This window comes from Thermobia domestica, chromosome 8 (genome assembly GCF_964235325.1).
Source record: "Thermobia domestica chromosome 8, izTheDome1.hap1.1, whole genome shotgun sequence".
NCBI classification, from domain to species: Eukaryota; Metazoa; Arthropoda; class Insecta; order Zygentoma; family Lepismatidae; genus Thermobia; species Thermobia domestica.
In genome coordinates, this window is record NC_137461.1 from 179,383,049 (window position 1) to 179,400,669 (window position 17,621).

General features: G+C 35.3%; 1 protein-coding gene across 1 annotated transcript in view; it reads right to left on the minus strand.

Moving 5' to 3' along the window:
* Positions 1 to 319: 319 nt before the first annotated feature.
* LOC145692391 (uncharacterized) overlaps positions 320 to 17,621 on the minus strand; it is a 710,913-nt gene continuing 693,611 nt past the window's right edge. Inside the window, exons 4-5 of the mRNA XM_081767694.1 lie at positions 11,030 to 11,247; positions 320 to 415 (exon numbers count right to left, since the gene is read on the minus strand). Coding sequence (XP_081623820.1) covers positions 320 to 415; positions 11,030 to 11,247 — 314 coding nt within the window. The remainder of the gene's footprint in view (positions 416 to 11,029; positions 11,248 to 17,621) is intronic.

Consider the following 17,621-nt stretch of genomic DNA (forward strand, 5'->3'; position numbering starts at 1 on the left):
GTTATACTATAACAAGGAAGTATTGTGTTACAGTCAAAATGCCTAATATAAATCAGATACAACCAGATTTGGGTGAAGACCCGCTATTTCCGTATTGACGTCTGTGTCTATATATAAAACATAGACACTACTATAGTATAGACACTACTATAGTACTATAGTATAAAGACTACTATACTATAGAAGTTGGACTTCTAATTTAAAGAGGATATTCAAGTGCACTTTCAACATCATGGTATTTAAATATAGCCTTTATAGTTAAACGGAAATAGTAATGAACGAATTGTGACCTTTGCAATGATTTTCCAGTGTGCATTTCTTAATACATTGAAACACTACCCAATTTGTTGCGGTTACTTTCGTCTTTCATGTCGTTCGTCCTGTTGCAATGAATTGTTACTAATATTACGTAGATCTAATAAATTTTAATATATTAAATTATCGATAAATACAGTTACATTTGCTGGAGTTTCTTCCTCTTGATGGCTTAAAATATTACTAAGTATATTTAGTATTGAAGATGAAATGTGGTGATTATTTCTTAAGTACACTACATTCTCGATGCACACTTAAATTTAATAGATTCGTTGTAAGAAGAAATTAGAATATCTGACCTGATCAAATATTATACCTCTCATTATCAAGGTGCGAGGTTTAACTGTTGACTTATCTACATCAAATTCTCCAATTTGTAGTTTAAAATTACAAGCTTCCTACTGTTGTGACTCACTGTATGTTTTCCACTTAGTTTATTTTGTTTTAATGGCACGAGTTTGGTATATCCTTTTAGCACTTAGGCTATATGAGATATAGGTTACAGTTTTCGGTAAAACCCGAACCATAGTAATGGGTTTAAATTTTAATGCTGTCTTGCCAGCAATGCATGTGGACCAGCCTGATTAGTTCAAAACTTTATTTTTTCCATTATTATATTTCTAGAACAACATGATTTCATTTAATTACAGTTCCCACTCTTAAGTCTCAGTTTCATGTCAGCTGTCAACCCAAAAACTCTTGCACCAAAGACGCGTGCCCGAGGTAGTGTAGGAGTGGGAAGGTGTGACTGAGAGTATGTAAAGGAAGTCTTGAATTTTATGATATTTACTTGACTGAGATTATGTGATTATTATTTAATAATGTCTTACAATTATATTCCGTGTGAGCCTTCTATATAATAATTGGACCTATCAGGTATCCCTGAGTGTATAACTTAAAATTGAAAATATTTGCAAATGTATATAGTAATTCTAAATTTTAAACTATAGTATACCTAATTAGTTTAAATTTTTTGTTTTCCATTATTGTATTTCTAGAACATGATTTTATGTAATTACAGTTCCCACTCATAAGTTTCATAATACATTTCTAGACCAAAGAATGGTAAAATCAAAAGTAACTTCACTGTTTTAAGAGAATTGTAAAGTTTAAAATTAAAAAATAAAATTATGGTTTGAAAGAACTTCTTTTTATAATTGGGCAAACACTTTGATTTAACACAATTTTCCTTCCTTGGTAGTAAAGTCCATTACCTTTCATGCGTTATATAATTTTGGTTCATTCAACATTTAAATCGAGAGAGACTGGTAACCAATTTGCTAGAGTCTAAGGTAGACGATTCTTTTGGCGTGAACCATGCTTTTGGTATAATTTACGTCATCATGAAATGTTTCCTTTTCTGACCGGTGTGAATCTTTAGAACGATCCATGAGAGCGTTTTCTTTTATTCTTATCTTCAATGCAGAAAAAAGTATAACTTCCTTAGAGTGGATGCGAACCTTCTACCTATGGTTTATCACTTCCTTCATTAGCGCGAAGTTTTTCATTTTTTGGCAAATAATATCAGTTTTATAGTTCAAGTAGTTAGACTGTGAGGAAAGATTGCAGTTCGTAGAAGTCGGGTTCCATTTTCTTTATTTACTTTACATCTATGCTAATGCATACTTAAATACAACTATTCAAATTTTGCAGACAATACTTTATGATACAAAAAGAATGTTCAAAAATTTATGAAATAAAATTAAAACTTTCGAACGATCAGTGAGTGCAGAGTTGGAAACCATTAAGAGTAGAAAGTTTATACAGGAAAATGCATTACATTAAGAAGGATCATTCACAAAGTGTCCCCTAAGTGAGATTCGCGAAGTGGGATTCGTGTAAAATTTATTCAAATGCGAAGTTCCTGCTTTATAATGTGTATTGTACTAAGTTTAGGGGCCTATACGGGTAATTTGCATATTTATGGACCTTCGTATACCCGGAATTTAATAATACTCTAGTATGACGCTCGGACACAAAATTCCTGTTTGTTTCTTTAGATGTAACTTGACATAAATGTGGACATATGCAAAACAAATTGGATCGAGTACTTTTTCTCTCTCACGTGTTGCCCACTCTGATCAACATCTTGGATTCGAAATATTAGATTGGACTTTCGGTTTTTCAAACGGGAATAGGTGCAAGTGGTACACCAAATTCATGTTTAATATTCTAGGAAATTCATTGGTGTAGTCAGTTTTTTACCGTAGCTTGTACCTTTTGCAAGGCATTGCATCTTAAACGTCAGGCACTTCACGAATATTGAATGAAATAGAAAGTTTTGCAGGGTACCGTGTGTATGTGTAATCTTTGACGGTTGACGAAATATTCTCTAACGCACATATATATAGACACAGACGTCAATACGGAAATAGCGGGTCTTCACACAAATCTGGTTGTATCTGATTTATATTAGGCATTTTGACTGTAACACAATACTTCCTTGTTATAGTATAACATGGAAGTAATAACAATCACTCACAGAAATGGAATAAGATTATGACACTAATGTTGTCAAGACTTTGTATATACCTAAGTATTTTTCCAGTTAGAAATTGTTTTGATTTGTCAACATCAAAAACGTAAGCGTAGCTGATATTACTCTCCAATGGATATTCGCAAAGTGCGTGGATGGTTTAACATGCAATAACTTCCAAACTTTAGAAGCTACAGCAAACTTTAGTATACCAGTGAATTTTCGAGAAAATTCTAGACGAATTTGATATATCACTTGCACCTGTTCCCATTTAGAAAACCGAATGTTGAATTCAAAGTGGCCGAGGTGCGTAACATGTGTCAGAAAAGCAGTACTTTTTCCAAGTTGTTTTGCATATACCCACATTCATGTCCAGTTACATCTAAAGAAACTAACAACCGTATTGGGTCCGAGCGTTATACTAATGTATGATTGAATTCCAAACATATGAAGGCCCATACATATACAAGTTACTGGTATCGGCCGCTACAACTAGCACAATATACACATTGGGCTGCGGAAAACTTTGCAATTGGATCAATTTTACACGAATCCCGAGGGAACACTTCGCGAATGTACTTTGTAAGAAGTGCAATACAGAACTAGTTTTATAACTGTTCATCATCATAGGTATTCTGCGGTTACTGGCAGGTAACTTGCAGCACCTAAGAAGCTTCATGCTACACGGTCCTGCGCTAACCTCTTCGGCTTCACGTATGATCTTTCTGTTTTTATATCATCCATTAAGGGGATCTTATACCTTTTACCATTGGTTTCTCAGTTCCCATAAGATAACATGTAAATTTTATTTCATGAATATCTAACGAAATATGGTACATAACAACTTTAAATTTTCCATATGAAGAGAGAAAATCAATAGAAATTAAGTAGTTGTTTCAATTTCACACTTAATGACGTAGATCGCGAGTAATGAACTTTTTTTGGTAACATTGTAGTGGACTATATATTACATAGTGGTTGAAGGTATTTGCTCCAATTTGGTCTTCACGAACAGATGTGCTGCTGACAGGCAGAATTTCCCTCCCCCTCTCCTTTTCCAACGGGTGTGGTAGAACGCCCCGGGGTGTCACCTTCAGCTTATTTGTTTCCTTCGTTTCTGCAGAGCAGGTAGATTTTCTGGTAAACGCCAGAAAGAAAGAACACGACAGTTTGAACTCTTTGGTTCTTACGATTTCCTACTGCTGCATTTGTTAGTTCCAACTTTATAATATCACTGCCTCAACTGTAAAATAATTATACTTTGGGTAGTAGGATCAACAGTTCGATACAGATCATTGCTGAAATTCAGCGTTCTTTTGCAGCACTAAGTTTGTATGAGACATTTACATGAATACAAAATACATAATTCCCTAGTCTAGTGACTAGGATTTGAAATTTTTGGCGGGTAGTTACTTCCGCTTCCTGGCAACATTATTCAAATTTTCAGGAAGTAATGAAAAAATCAACTTTACTTGAAGATCCATTTAACAGAAACGATGGACTGAACCCCAGGAACCAAATTGCCTGTGAATAAATATACGTAAGTAACATTTCAAAAATACAGCACCTCTTCCCGTTGGTATAGTGCCTAGCTCGCACATTTTGGAGCGCGGATCTCGGGTTCGATACCCGGTGGAAGAGCCTTGAAATTCCAATGTCTTACTAAGGATACGAATCCCACTGAAGGCTCCGTAATCTCCAGTCTCTTACAACACTGGTACAGAAAAGAAAGCTAAACTCTAAACCCACAAAGCCAACCAAGCTAATAAAGGACGGACGCTGTAATGTCATCATAATGTAGACTACGTGGGCGATTTTATGTTTCAGACTATGGTCATAAATATGAGTGGAACTAGTGCTTCGAACATTTCTAGTTCTTGTTACTCGAAAGTAAGTAAGTGTAATATATACACATGGTGTTAGGAAATAACTTTGGGAACTGAATCCTCACACGTAAACTTGAAAAAGCCTATAGACCAATCTTGGTGCACAAATGCGTTATTTCAGAGATATAGTCCACAGAAAGTTGGCTGTAATGGTACAAAAAAGAAATAACTAGAGAGCGAAATGTTGGATAAGTGATTATTTTCAGCCTAGATTCTAGCGGATATAGGAAGTGTGTCAGTTTTCCAGGATTCTCCAGGAAAGGGGTTGCATTTTCTTGTACCTCCAAAAATAAGAGTAGTTTCCTGAAGGGTGAAAATTAGGGAGAAAAAAGATTTTCTCGGAAACGTCTCCAACGGATTTTGTTTATGTTTCATACATCAATTGTATTTACAACCCTATACTGTGTTATAAGTTATTTAGAAAAAAAAAAAAGCATTTCAGTCTTGGGCTGTTCTTTTCTGGCGATTAAAAAAACAAAAACAAACAAACAAACAAACAAAAAAGAAAAAAAACAGGTCATTCTGTTTGTAACCTGACAGTATAGTATAACTCATTTGTCCTACAAAGAATCCAAGGGTAGTTTACACTTGGAAATAAGTTTCGATTTTCTAAAATTCATGACTCAGACTACTTTGTTAAATAAATATTTTATTAATAACCGCAAACCGGTCCAACTCGAGGTCAAAAGTCAACTAGCTCTTTGCGCTCAGAATCAAGACTTTCATTACAAAAATGTGTAAGCGCTTACGAATTTTATTGAAGATTATGTAACCTAATTGGTTGTCATAGAATAGCATAATGGAAGGTTTTATACTTCCAGCTTTATCCTAACTTAGCTCTAACCCAATCTATCTTAGGCTCTTATATATTTCTTAACTGTAACTGTATGAACCAAATAATCTCTCAGATGTTTACAATTTCTTATCCCTTATTACAAATCTAAAGTAGATTTAACTTCATGCAAATAATATTATATATTAGTTTCCATAAATCACAATCCCTTGTTCAGACGCGCTACTCGGTTCTGCTTAGTCAAAGTTGAACAGTGCTGAATGGGCAGACTAGTAAATAATTTGTGCTCTACTAGCAACTAGTTTACGCATAACATCAATTTTGACTTATTTTGTGGTTTAAAAAAATAGAGGCTACGATTATCCATAAGGTAAAGAAAAGGGTTCAAAAACTAGTAGCAGTGCCACGTGTACACCACGCAAAGGAGTTTGGTTTCTGTGGTACGATATTTTCGCAACTAATATTGAAACTGAAAATTGTAGTAGATTTCTACCACTTCCGGTTTTAGTAGAGAGACTAGACTAGAGACAAAATAGATTCTTGTTACACCTAATTGATTGCAGAAAACCGCTTTTGTTGTCTATTACTCTTTTTATTGTATAGCCATCACCGTTAAAACCTGAAGTGGTTGATTTCCATCTCTGTTGGTTTGAATGGACACTTAAGACTGAAGATAGTAGTTATTTTTAGAACGCTTAATAGAAAGTAAAATACCGCTTCTCGCATTTACCATTCCTGTTCTATAGCGATCACTACTGAAACCGGAAGTGGTTAATTTCTACGACTTCAGGTTTCAATTGAAGATCAAAAGAGGAGATGAAAGGTAGACTTGAGACGCTTGAGAGCTACTCGATTGGAGGAAACCGCTTTCATCTACTTTTTTCCCGTTTTTGCTCTACGTAGATCAATTTTTATTGAAACCAGAAATTATAGCCAATTTGAATCATTTTCGGTTTTAGTAGAGAATTAGTAATAAAGATTAAATGTATTCTTACGACGCACAAAACCGGATCTCACTACATATTACCGTTTTCGATTTATGGTGGTCAATGATTAAACCGGAAATAGTTTATTTAAACCACTTCCAGTTTGAGTACATGGTTTTAATAACAAACTCAATTCCTGACTCTTGACTTTATATTTTGACCAAATTTGGAAGTTTTGGTCCAGGAAGTTTTTTTTTTTTTTGCCACACGGACAGACATGCATACACGGGTATGGTAATTATATAAAGGAGTTTTGGTAAACCAAACTAGTTATTTAAAAAAAGGGAGGAAACTTGGTTTTTGCCACCCCTGCATACAATTAATACGTTTTAACCGCAGAAACATCATACTGTGGTTTTCTGTGATGAATAATATTAAACGAAAAGAAATCTATCCATCCAGACAACAAATCAAATAGGCAAATAAGAAACATATAGATTTTCTTTGGTTGTACCTAGAATCTAGGTATAGTACTATAGTTGTCAGTGGCAGAGGTGAAAGCCGTTCGGAGAATCTGTCCACTTGAAGCAACAAAAGATGTAGCAAGCCATCGGAAAAATATGTTCGATACTGAGGTTTCAAAGATCATTATCTCTGTTCTATAGTTGCCGTCGTAAAGTTATAGGAACTCAGGAGGGAAGTGGAGGTAGGGGTGGGAACGAAGGCTGCTCAAGGCGTAAATGATTATGAAAATGGAGGTGATAGACACGAGTTTCGCTTCTCAAATTGCCGCAATGCATTCCTCTCCAGCATGTGTTCTTCAAAGAATGTCACCCGTAGTAATTTATGAAGTATGAAAGTGGTCTTTGAATCTTTACCTGAAATAGTGATTCCGTCATTACGGAAGTAATTATTACAATTAATTTAAGTCATTAAGTTTAAAATTGAGATAACCATCTTTGTATTGCTCTTTGGCATTCGTATAGAAAATTGCAAGTTTCTAAATGCAGTATTTTGTAAGATATTTATGAATTAAATTTTACATGTTACCTTATGGAGATTCTGAAGCCCCTGATGGGTAGACATCCCCTTAATTGTAGTCTCCTTCGCCCTCTGTCTGTCTTTCCCGCCATCATACCTCTATTACGTCTCTCATGATACAATTTCTTCTTACGCAATGTCCCAACCAGTTTCTCTTCCTCTTCTTAACAATATCTAAAAGTGTTCTTTTCTGCCCCACCATTTCTAACACCCACTCATTCGTTTTCCGCTCGACCCAACTAATTCTTTCAATTCTTCTCCACACCTGCATTTCGAATGTTTCCAGTCGTTTTTCATCACTTTTACGTAATGTCCACGTTTCCGCCCCATACAGTACAACACTCCACACGAAGCATTTTATGAGCCTTTTTCTCAACTCTATTCAAGATCCCACAAAACAGACTTTTCTTCCTCCTAAAGGCTTATTTCGCCATTCCTATGCTTGCTTTTATTTCACGTTCGCACTTCATGTCATTACTAAGAATACTACACAGACATCGAAAACTATTCACTTGTTCTATTTGCTTCCCTCCTACTTTTATATTTGACACAGACCTCTTCGTTCCAATCACCATGGTTTTTGTCTTTCTAACATTTATTTTCATCCCATATTCTTCAAAGCCCATCCTCAGGTTTTCTAACATTTTATTGGTTTCTTCTTCAGATTCTGCAACAAGCGCCATACCGTCTGCAAATCTTATGCATCTATTCATTCTACCTCCTACCGAAATGCCGTCATCATCATGTAAACTCTTTTTCACTATCTCTTCTAGATAGACATTAAATAGTGTTGGCAAGAGGCAGCATCGTTGTCGAACTCCCCTTCCAATTGCACTCTCTTCAGTCAGTCCTTCCCTTATCCTAACACTTACTTGTTGGTTCATGTATAAGTTTCTTATGAGTCTTCGATCTTTCCATTCCAACCCTATCTTCTTTAGAACTCCCAACAATAATTCTCAATACACGCGGCCAAAAGCCTTTTCTAGATCGATAAATGCAACATTTCCCTTTTTCTATAAATCTTTCACCGATCGCCCTTAATAATTCAATGGCATCTCTTGTGTCCTTACTTCTTCTGAGCCCGAACTGCTTCTCCTCAACTTCTTCATTTGTTCTTCCATATAACCTTCTGTTCAGTATTCGGAGCAAAATTTTAGCTGCATGAGATATGAGACTAATAGTTCTATAATCCTCACATCTCTTTGGGTTCGATTTCTTAGCCATCGGTATCATGATCGTCTTCAGGAAGTCTTTTGGCCACTCCCCTGTCTCACGTATTTCATTGCATAGTCGGAACAATTCTTTCTTTTCCTTGTCTCCTATATTTTTAATGAATTCGATTGGTATATTATCTATCCCGGTTGCCTTTCCATTCCAAATCTCGGATATAGCCTTTTCAAACTTATCACGAATAATACTAAATCCTTTGTCATCCTCACCTACTTCATTTTCTACTTCAACGTTTAGGCTACAAGGTCTCTCCCTACTCTTATATAAGACTTCCACGTATTCTTTCCATCTTTGCATAACCTCATTTCTGTCGCTGAATACCTTCCATTTTTATTTTCTACTGTCATCGTACTACACCCTTGTTTCCTCGGAAATTCCATAGATTTCACCTCCTTATACATTTCCTCATATTCCCCAACTCTTTCTAATTCTTCTATGTCCTCGCATTTTCTTTTGTAAAACTCTTCCCTCGCTCTGTCTGTTTCTCTCCGTAACTCATTATTCAGCTTTCTGTACATCTTTCTGCCCTTTTCTGTATCAATTTGTTTCCACATCTTCTTTCCTTCATTTTCTGCAACATGTGCTCTCTAACCCATGGTTCCTTAGCCGTTTTGTGTTCGCGGTTACCTACTGCTTCTTCTGCAGCCTCCTGTAAGCAAAATTTAATGTATTCCCACTGTGCGTTACTATCTGCGCCTATCTTGTCTGGTTTGAATAGTTTTCTTCGAATTTTTCAACGAAAAGTTTTCTTATTTCCTCGTTTTTCAACTTTCCAGTATTCAACACTTTGTTACCTACCTTTCTTGTGTCTAGATTTTTCAGTTGAATATCTGCTTCGTCCAGCACAAGATTATGATCAGAGAAAATATCAGCCCCGGGAAGGGTCTACGCATCCTTTAAGCTATTCCGGTACCTGTCCTGAATCATAACATAATCTATTTGACATCTTCCACCGTCTATTGGTGATTTCCATGTATATCTTCTTCTCTTGTGCTGATTGCTGAATTTTGTCTAAAGAAATTCACTAGTCCCTCTCTCCTTTAATTTATTTCGCCTAAACCATATTTGCCTACGATACTACCTTCCTGTGTTTCTCCCACAACTGCATTGAAATCTCCCATTACAATTACGCATACACCCATCTTCTCCCTATCTATAATTTCTTCTATTTTCTCATAATTTTCGTCTACTTCTTCAGTATTATAACTGTTAATCAAACGTAAATCTCATGGGACATCATTAAACTTTGAGCAATTGCCGTAAATGAAAACGTAATTACAAAATAAATAAATAAATAAATAAACTTAATCTATCGTTTTCAGAAACCTTTTCTCGTAGTCCCATTTCTTTATTCTACTGGAAAAAACTTAGCAGGATCCAATGACGTCCTTTTAGAAAAGTAGCAATTTATGGTAGATATATAAGTCGCATGGAATATACACGGCTTTTACAGATATATTGCTGTAGGTCTCTCGGCGGTCCTCTTGTTAAAAAGATAAAAAAGTAACTCGCCAGAGACGTACACAAGGAGTAAGTACTCGACTCTAAATCTTACGAATTACTTGAGATGCAAATTTCGCTTACTCATAACTGAGATTTTGAGATTTTACCAAGTTCAATATAGTTCGCTTTGCACTTTTTTTGATGCAAATTTCGCTTACTCATAACTGAGATTTTGAGATTTTACCAAGTTCAATATAGTTCGTCCTCACTTTGAATTTGGTTTCACCGGAGAAACTTTGGACCCCCCGAAATACATTCCTGCGTACGTCTCTGGATAGGATGAATAACATGTTACGAGAAAAGAACAAAATTATTTCAAATACTCCTGCTTTTATTCTGCTGATTTTGATAGATTTGTGATAATTACTCCTTAGGTTTTCTGTAATGAAGTAACACGGCAAGGTCATGCTTTCCGATAACTCGATTTGGCAGCAAAATAAGAAATACATCTCGTAATGCTTACTCATCGTAGTCTACTTGTAGTTATGATGTTGCCTCTATCTCTATGTCGGTCTTTTTAATAATTCTGGATTAAAAATATAAATCATACACTAGTAAATTCGCGAGTTAACATTGTAATATTTTCCTGCACGGTAGATAGTTTTCATCAACAGATACAGGAAATAAATTGACGTTACGTTTTCAGTAATATTATTGTTTAATTTCCTTCCTATCTGCATCAGAGATCAAGGGAAAAGGAGCCAGACGTAAAGAAAAATTCGTAAGGATATAGTTCCAGCTTCTGGACTCTGTTTTCCTACGGGCAGTCTAACGTAAGTGTCTTTGATTAGGACAGCACAAAACTAGTTTTAGAAAAGAAGTTTTAGGATTTTCTTGGGTCGTACAATGCATGACTTACCTGCGCAAAATCAGCTGGAGTTGAGTGTTTGATAGTAATAATTTGATACTCATTTTCTAATAAGAGCCCCTCCAATGAATCAAACGGTAAGTATGATTTTCTTGCTGTTACGTTTGACATTAAAAGGGATGCGTATGACAAATATATCACAAATCCAAACACCATAGATGTTAACATCACAATACGAACTGATGTGAAGCGAGGTGCAAAAGAATATCCTGAAAAATAAAGAATGGAAAGTTATGCTACAAATTTTAATATGCTTACTCAAACATGAAGTTTTGTTCTTACACAACTGAAGAAGCAGATCTTTAAAAAATATAGATTGTGATATTCGAGGTGAGTGAAATCAAGAAAACGATATAAATGTATAGATATAAAATCCGAAAATATTATTCAATAATGAAAATATTGGATCAACTATAATGTTTTATGATTTTAACAGTTATTTTTAAAATACCATGTATTAATTTGTTACACACTCTGTTTGAAAACGCAGTTTGGGATGTCATTAGTATTTTCTAAACATACGGTTGAGCTGTTGATAAAATTTTCGTCTTGTTCTAATTGGTGTCATCTTTCTTTGTCGCTATTTCATTTAGGTTTTCGAGTGCTTAACACGTGCTTCTTAAGTAAGAAATAAGTATGAAAATGGAAATAAAAGCAGTATGAAGAGTACTGTGAAAGCACCAAATAGAATTGAACAGGAACTTCAGGAGAGAAACTCTTTGAATTGTCTAATATGATGAAATTAAGATTATGGAAAATCCCACCAGAAAAGTCCTACATTCTGTGTTATTTTGACAATAGAATGTAGTCACTTGGCTCTATAATTGGAACCAGATTTAGTGTTTTTCTTTAACCAGATATAGTAACTTTTTGTTCTCAGTATGTCCCCTTTTTCTTTGCTGATAAAAAGTACGGCATATTTTTCAACCCCTATTGAATATAAGGAAGACCCTTAGTTGTGTGCTCGTTATCTTATATGACCCCTTTTTTCAACCCCTATTTAACATAGCAGAAATTACATACGCATACATTGTTTACCCTACATAAAAGGCTATGGCATAGCAGCAGACTACAAACACATATTCCAACCCCTATGTAACACAAAGGAAAGGCTATGACTACTTTCTCATTCCCTACTTAGGCTCGAGCGTATCAATGCATATTCCAACACACGAAAGGCTATGACTACATGCCCTCCTATTAGCAAAGGAGATATTTCATAGATAGAATCTAGGCTATGGCATAGTAGCAGACTATAAACAAATGTTTCAACGTCTAATTTGCATACGGCTATGACATATTTTCGCAACCCCTATTTAATAGAGCAGGGATTAAACATGAAAGGCTGTGACTACGTTCTTGCAAACCTCACTTAATATAGAGGAAATTACATAGAACCTAGAATACGGTATTTCTTCCAACCGTATTTAACATAAGGCTAGGACCACATTTTTAACAACTAATTAAGATAGAGAAGATTACACAGAGCTTCCACAATAGGTGATTTTGTGCTTTATTTAATGGCTCTTTTTTCAACCCCTATTGAATACGAAACAGAAAATGCATATTTTCCAACTCCCATATAACATAGTAGAACTGGCATAAGAAAGGTCATAAGTATTTGAACATAGCAGAGGTGAAGGTGAGTTATACAAAAAAAGGCTATGTCCACCTTTCCACCTGTAACATGCAGAAATTAGTCCCCATTGGTGAGCTTAAATTTAAATATTTAACCATATATAACTCGTGAACGGAATAAAATATTAAAATTGTGTTTTTATATTTAGCAATGGGGCATTCAGTGCTACATACTACAAAAGTTCTGATCTTGAAGTCAGAGGTCTAATATTGAAAAGTATACAACTCGTGAACGGAACAAGATATTAAAATTGTGTTTTCACATATCACAATGGGGCGTTAAGTACTACTCGTATTTCAGAAGTTGTGATCTCGAGGTCAAAATTAAAATACTTAACTATGTATAACTCGAGAAGTGAATAAGATGTTAAAATTGCTTTATCATATTTAGCAATTGTGCGTTGAGTACTACACACCACAAAAGTTCTGAATCGAGGTTAAAGGTCGAATATTTCATGGTGTATAACTCCTGAATGGAATAAAATATTAAAATTGTGTTAGCACATTTAGGAATGGGGCATTGACTACAATATACCGTAAAAGCTGTGAACTCAAAGGTCAATGTCAAATGTTATCCATGTATAACTCGTAAACAGTACAACATATTAAAATTCTGTTTGCAGTTTTTGTATAAGGATAGCAAATAATTTACGCGAAAAAAGCTGTGACCTCAAGCCAACTCTTAGAGGAGAATGGAGCCTTTGTGTTACCCTATTTAACATAGCAGAAATTACACAAGAAAAGGCTAACATTACCGTAGAGAAGGTCACATGAATGGCGTTTCTGTTCTCTTTCAGGGCCCACTTTTCAAGCCTCTATTTCTCATAGCAGAAATTACACAAGAAAGACTATGATCTTTCGTAAGACGACCCGTATATAACATAGCAGAAATCACATATAAATTAATACGAAGCGTTTTCTTCAACCCGTATTTAACATAGTCAGAATTATATAACCATTATAAAAGACCAAGCCTCTTTTATAGACGGCTACAAAATACATTCTATAGATCCTCTTTCGGACACGCTTTATATATTCAGAGGTCAAAGATCGAATATTTAACCATTTATAACTAGTAAATGGTAAAATATGTTTGTGGGTCAATCCATACGAAGTGGTCCAGAGGTGGTTGCTAGACAATCTCCGAAAATTACAAAAATTTGAGGGTGACGAACCTTGTATATGAGAACGTCAGAAACACTATTCACGTGGTCGTATGTACAAGTGTTCTTGAATGGCGGCCATCCTTGTTGTCGGTGGAGTAACAATTTTTGCATTTGCAAGCGTTCACGAAAACTACAGTTGCTCAGGACGTACGTATCAAACGAACACACACACACACAAGAATGTTTAGAGGAGATACTGAGGAACACGGAAAACATATACTCTTGCTTCTAAATAAATATGCAGGATTGCAAACCATTACATGAAATTACTAGAAAAAGTTCAGAAAATTAGTTTTAAAGGGTCTGTATTTTTGAATGGCATAAAGTGGGGAATTCATAAGTTTTGTGTTGAAAACTATTGCATGTAAAGAGTCTGGAGAAATATCCAGACCTATGATACTGCTATTACCGTAGATTTATGGGGGTCCGAAAATTGAAGTTCGTGATTTTGATACCATGTTTGGGGCGTAATATCTCAGGAAGGGAAAGTGCTAAAAATTGCTGCTTAGGCCACAAAGTAATTTTGTATGTGAGTAAAGTATTGCAAGAAAAAACCTGGCTGATATTACGTGAAGAAGAAAGTAATTACATGGTACAAACGCGAAGAAAACACATGTGTGACAATAGTCGTAGCCTGGAAAAAATAAATGTTTTGATATGTTTCATGCAAGGTCTCAAAAAGTACGCATTGTTCAGCAATTATTTCCGCTTTTCTTTGCGCTCAGTTGTGCAAAAGATTGTGAGTGGTGTTTGCTCCATATTTCTAGCTCCATGATCATTGCCACATCTATAGGGTGGACAATTTATCTTGGCCATCTGCTAAAACTCACAAACCAAAACAGAGAGAAAATCGAAACTTTGCATGAAGCAAGTATAAACATGGTAACATCTACGTACGTATTGAACAGAAAAACCCAACAGTGTTGCCAACCAGATATAAAGTTATATTTTTCAAATGACACTACGTCAGATTGTTACGTATTTCAAATCAACGTGTTAAACGTAAACTTAAAATATCACTTATTATTCAGTGTTGCAAACTAAGGATGTCATAGTATCACTGATATCTAAAGTTCGGAATGCTCTAACGCAAATACGGCATAACGGAGGTGCAGATGATAATGCACGTCGAAAGTACTTTAATGTTGGATACCATGGTTGTGGTATGATTTGTTTCGAATGAATAGTAACGAAGTTACCAGGACTTGGAAATTTTATTTTCTTCAAAACCTTTATTTCGAAAAAATGCTGAGATAAGTAGGGGAGAGGTTTCTAAACCGGAATAATACGGTAAAATGGGATACCGGGCTTCATTCGTAAACGAGTGCTTCTATCTAGTGTTTGACTGCAGAACTAACGTTAAAACGTAACAGGCGCCATTATGCAGTGAGTCTTGATGCAGAAAAGTAGTATTAGTGGCATTGGAACCTGAACGTTTAAAAAACAGATGTATCATTAAATCCTTTGAGTTGGAACAAGTAAGATGTTGTGGCTAGCATTTCGATTATTCGAAGGGAAGTGAGTAAATATAGTAAACCAATGTTTTAGCTATAATTTCGCTTAAAATAATTTTTTATCAGCTTGCTTATTTTCTGGAAGGCTCCATATTGTCTAAATCGTTACTGAGTCGGAAAAAGAGGATACCAATCAGTACGGCAAAAGGAGATAGTACTTCGTTTTACTCGACGACTTTTAGATAACAATTGATTTGCCTTATGTACTTAAAACGATAATACGAAAAATGTTACATTTATTACAATGTTAATAACTGCATAAAGTGCTGATATAAAGCATAACCAGCCAATAATTACCCTTTCTAATATTTTATAGCCTACAGATAAACAACACTAACAAACAAAGCATGTAGGGAGTCTAACAATATTGAAGTATTTCTATGTATAAATCTATTTTTGCTTTATCTTCCAGGAATAATTTGAGATGGGAAGGTACGGAACAACAACCGATCGGCAATCCTGGAACCAAGAAAACATGTAAAATGCTGTAAAGGACATCATTGAAGGAAAGATGGACCATCTGAAAGCTTTCAAGAAGTACGATGTGCCTCGTTGTAAGTTGGTGGCAGAAGTGTCCAAACTAAGAAAAGGACTTAGAGCATTTGACAACGAGTAGGGAAAGGTAGGGTTCTTTATGTCACCAGTGAGCACATACAATTCCCAGGATGTGCAAAAATGGCTCCAAATCCACCCAGGAAGAGCCGTGACAATTCATAACACTCCCAAACTGTATGAAACAGCATCAATGAAAGCTGACTGTATCCAAACAGAAATGGATTTCTCAAAATAGTAATATGTCCTTTGAACCAAGATGTGTTTCAGACTGGATGTTTGATCCTGCTGAGACAACAAATAGACCCAAACAGGAAACCTCGGCTTGCCAGACACTCCCACCAAAAGAGCCAGGTCTTACATGTCTTAGCCCATCTCAACCGTCGACTTCTAGCAAGGCGACGCACGAAGTAGGGTCAATAGATGGAGGAAACGTGTCGGATGCTGCACCTGTAGGATCTGCAGAACTTTTGCGGGATGCAGCATCGAGACCTTCGTCTACTTTCAGCACAGTATCACCGAAGGACTTATATAAGATACTTACAGTTGAAAATAATTGCAACACACAACGAAATAACAAGAAGCAGGATAAAACAGCAAGTCTAACGTCATCTCTTTACAAGCAGCAGTTACTACAGACTCAAGAGGTCAAGAGAATTGGGCCCAATCCAACGACAAAGCTTAATTCTAAACGTGATACAGTTAAAGATTTATATAGGCCTAATAAAACAAAAGGAAAACACGAAAAGTAGTGAATACAAACGATTTAGATACATCCAGCAGTTCAGAAGATTCTGATAATGATGCAGCCTGCATGTATTGTAAAGACTTGTATTCAAATTCTAAATCTAATGAAGGATGGAACAAGTGTCTGCAATGTCAGCAATGGCCACACGAAGCTTGTTCTGGATTAGAACCAGAGGCCTGCGATTTTTGTAAATAATATAAAGAATCGTAGTTCGGTTTATAATTTACATTTGTTCAGTTTATTTTGTTTTATATGGTGTCTTTGGTCTTATTTTCATATATATATATTCTTAAACGTTAACGCTTATAATAATATGTAAAAATTATACGCTTAAACGTATACTCTTATAAGAATATTGTGGCGAACTAGCGATATATTGTACATACTTTTCAATAATTCACATACTTTTTATCACTATATTGTTTTATCCTTTCGGTATGTCAAAACGGCATACTGTGACCTAAATACCAAAAGTGTAATATCATGTAGAAAATATATTTTTCAACTACGGCAAATTGACAAACTGAAGTAAACATAGGTGGTTAAGTTTCAATGCAATGAGTTAATTTCGAAGTGAGATATCTCAGATCTTGCGCTAAGTATCCCGTTTCGACTAACTTTCCCCTATCACATCTAGTTACTTATATGGTTAATAATGGATGTGTAAATTATTTTGCCGTTTACAACACTTCGATATCTCAAACCGTTCCGAAGATATGATACACATTGTTGAAGTTTGCAACACTGCTCAAATCGTGTTACAGTATTACAAGAACTTGTTGGAATTACATATACCAAAAAGGTATTGCTGTAATGCTACAGAAGAGAAGGGAAACAAAAATCATTTTAAATATTTTACACAAATGCGCCATTTTCAGCACATTAGATAGATAGCTGTAAAGCAACCTTGTAAACACATTAACTTCCGTAACTGAGATTGGATTTCAAGGATACTTTGCTGATAT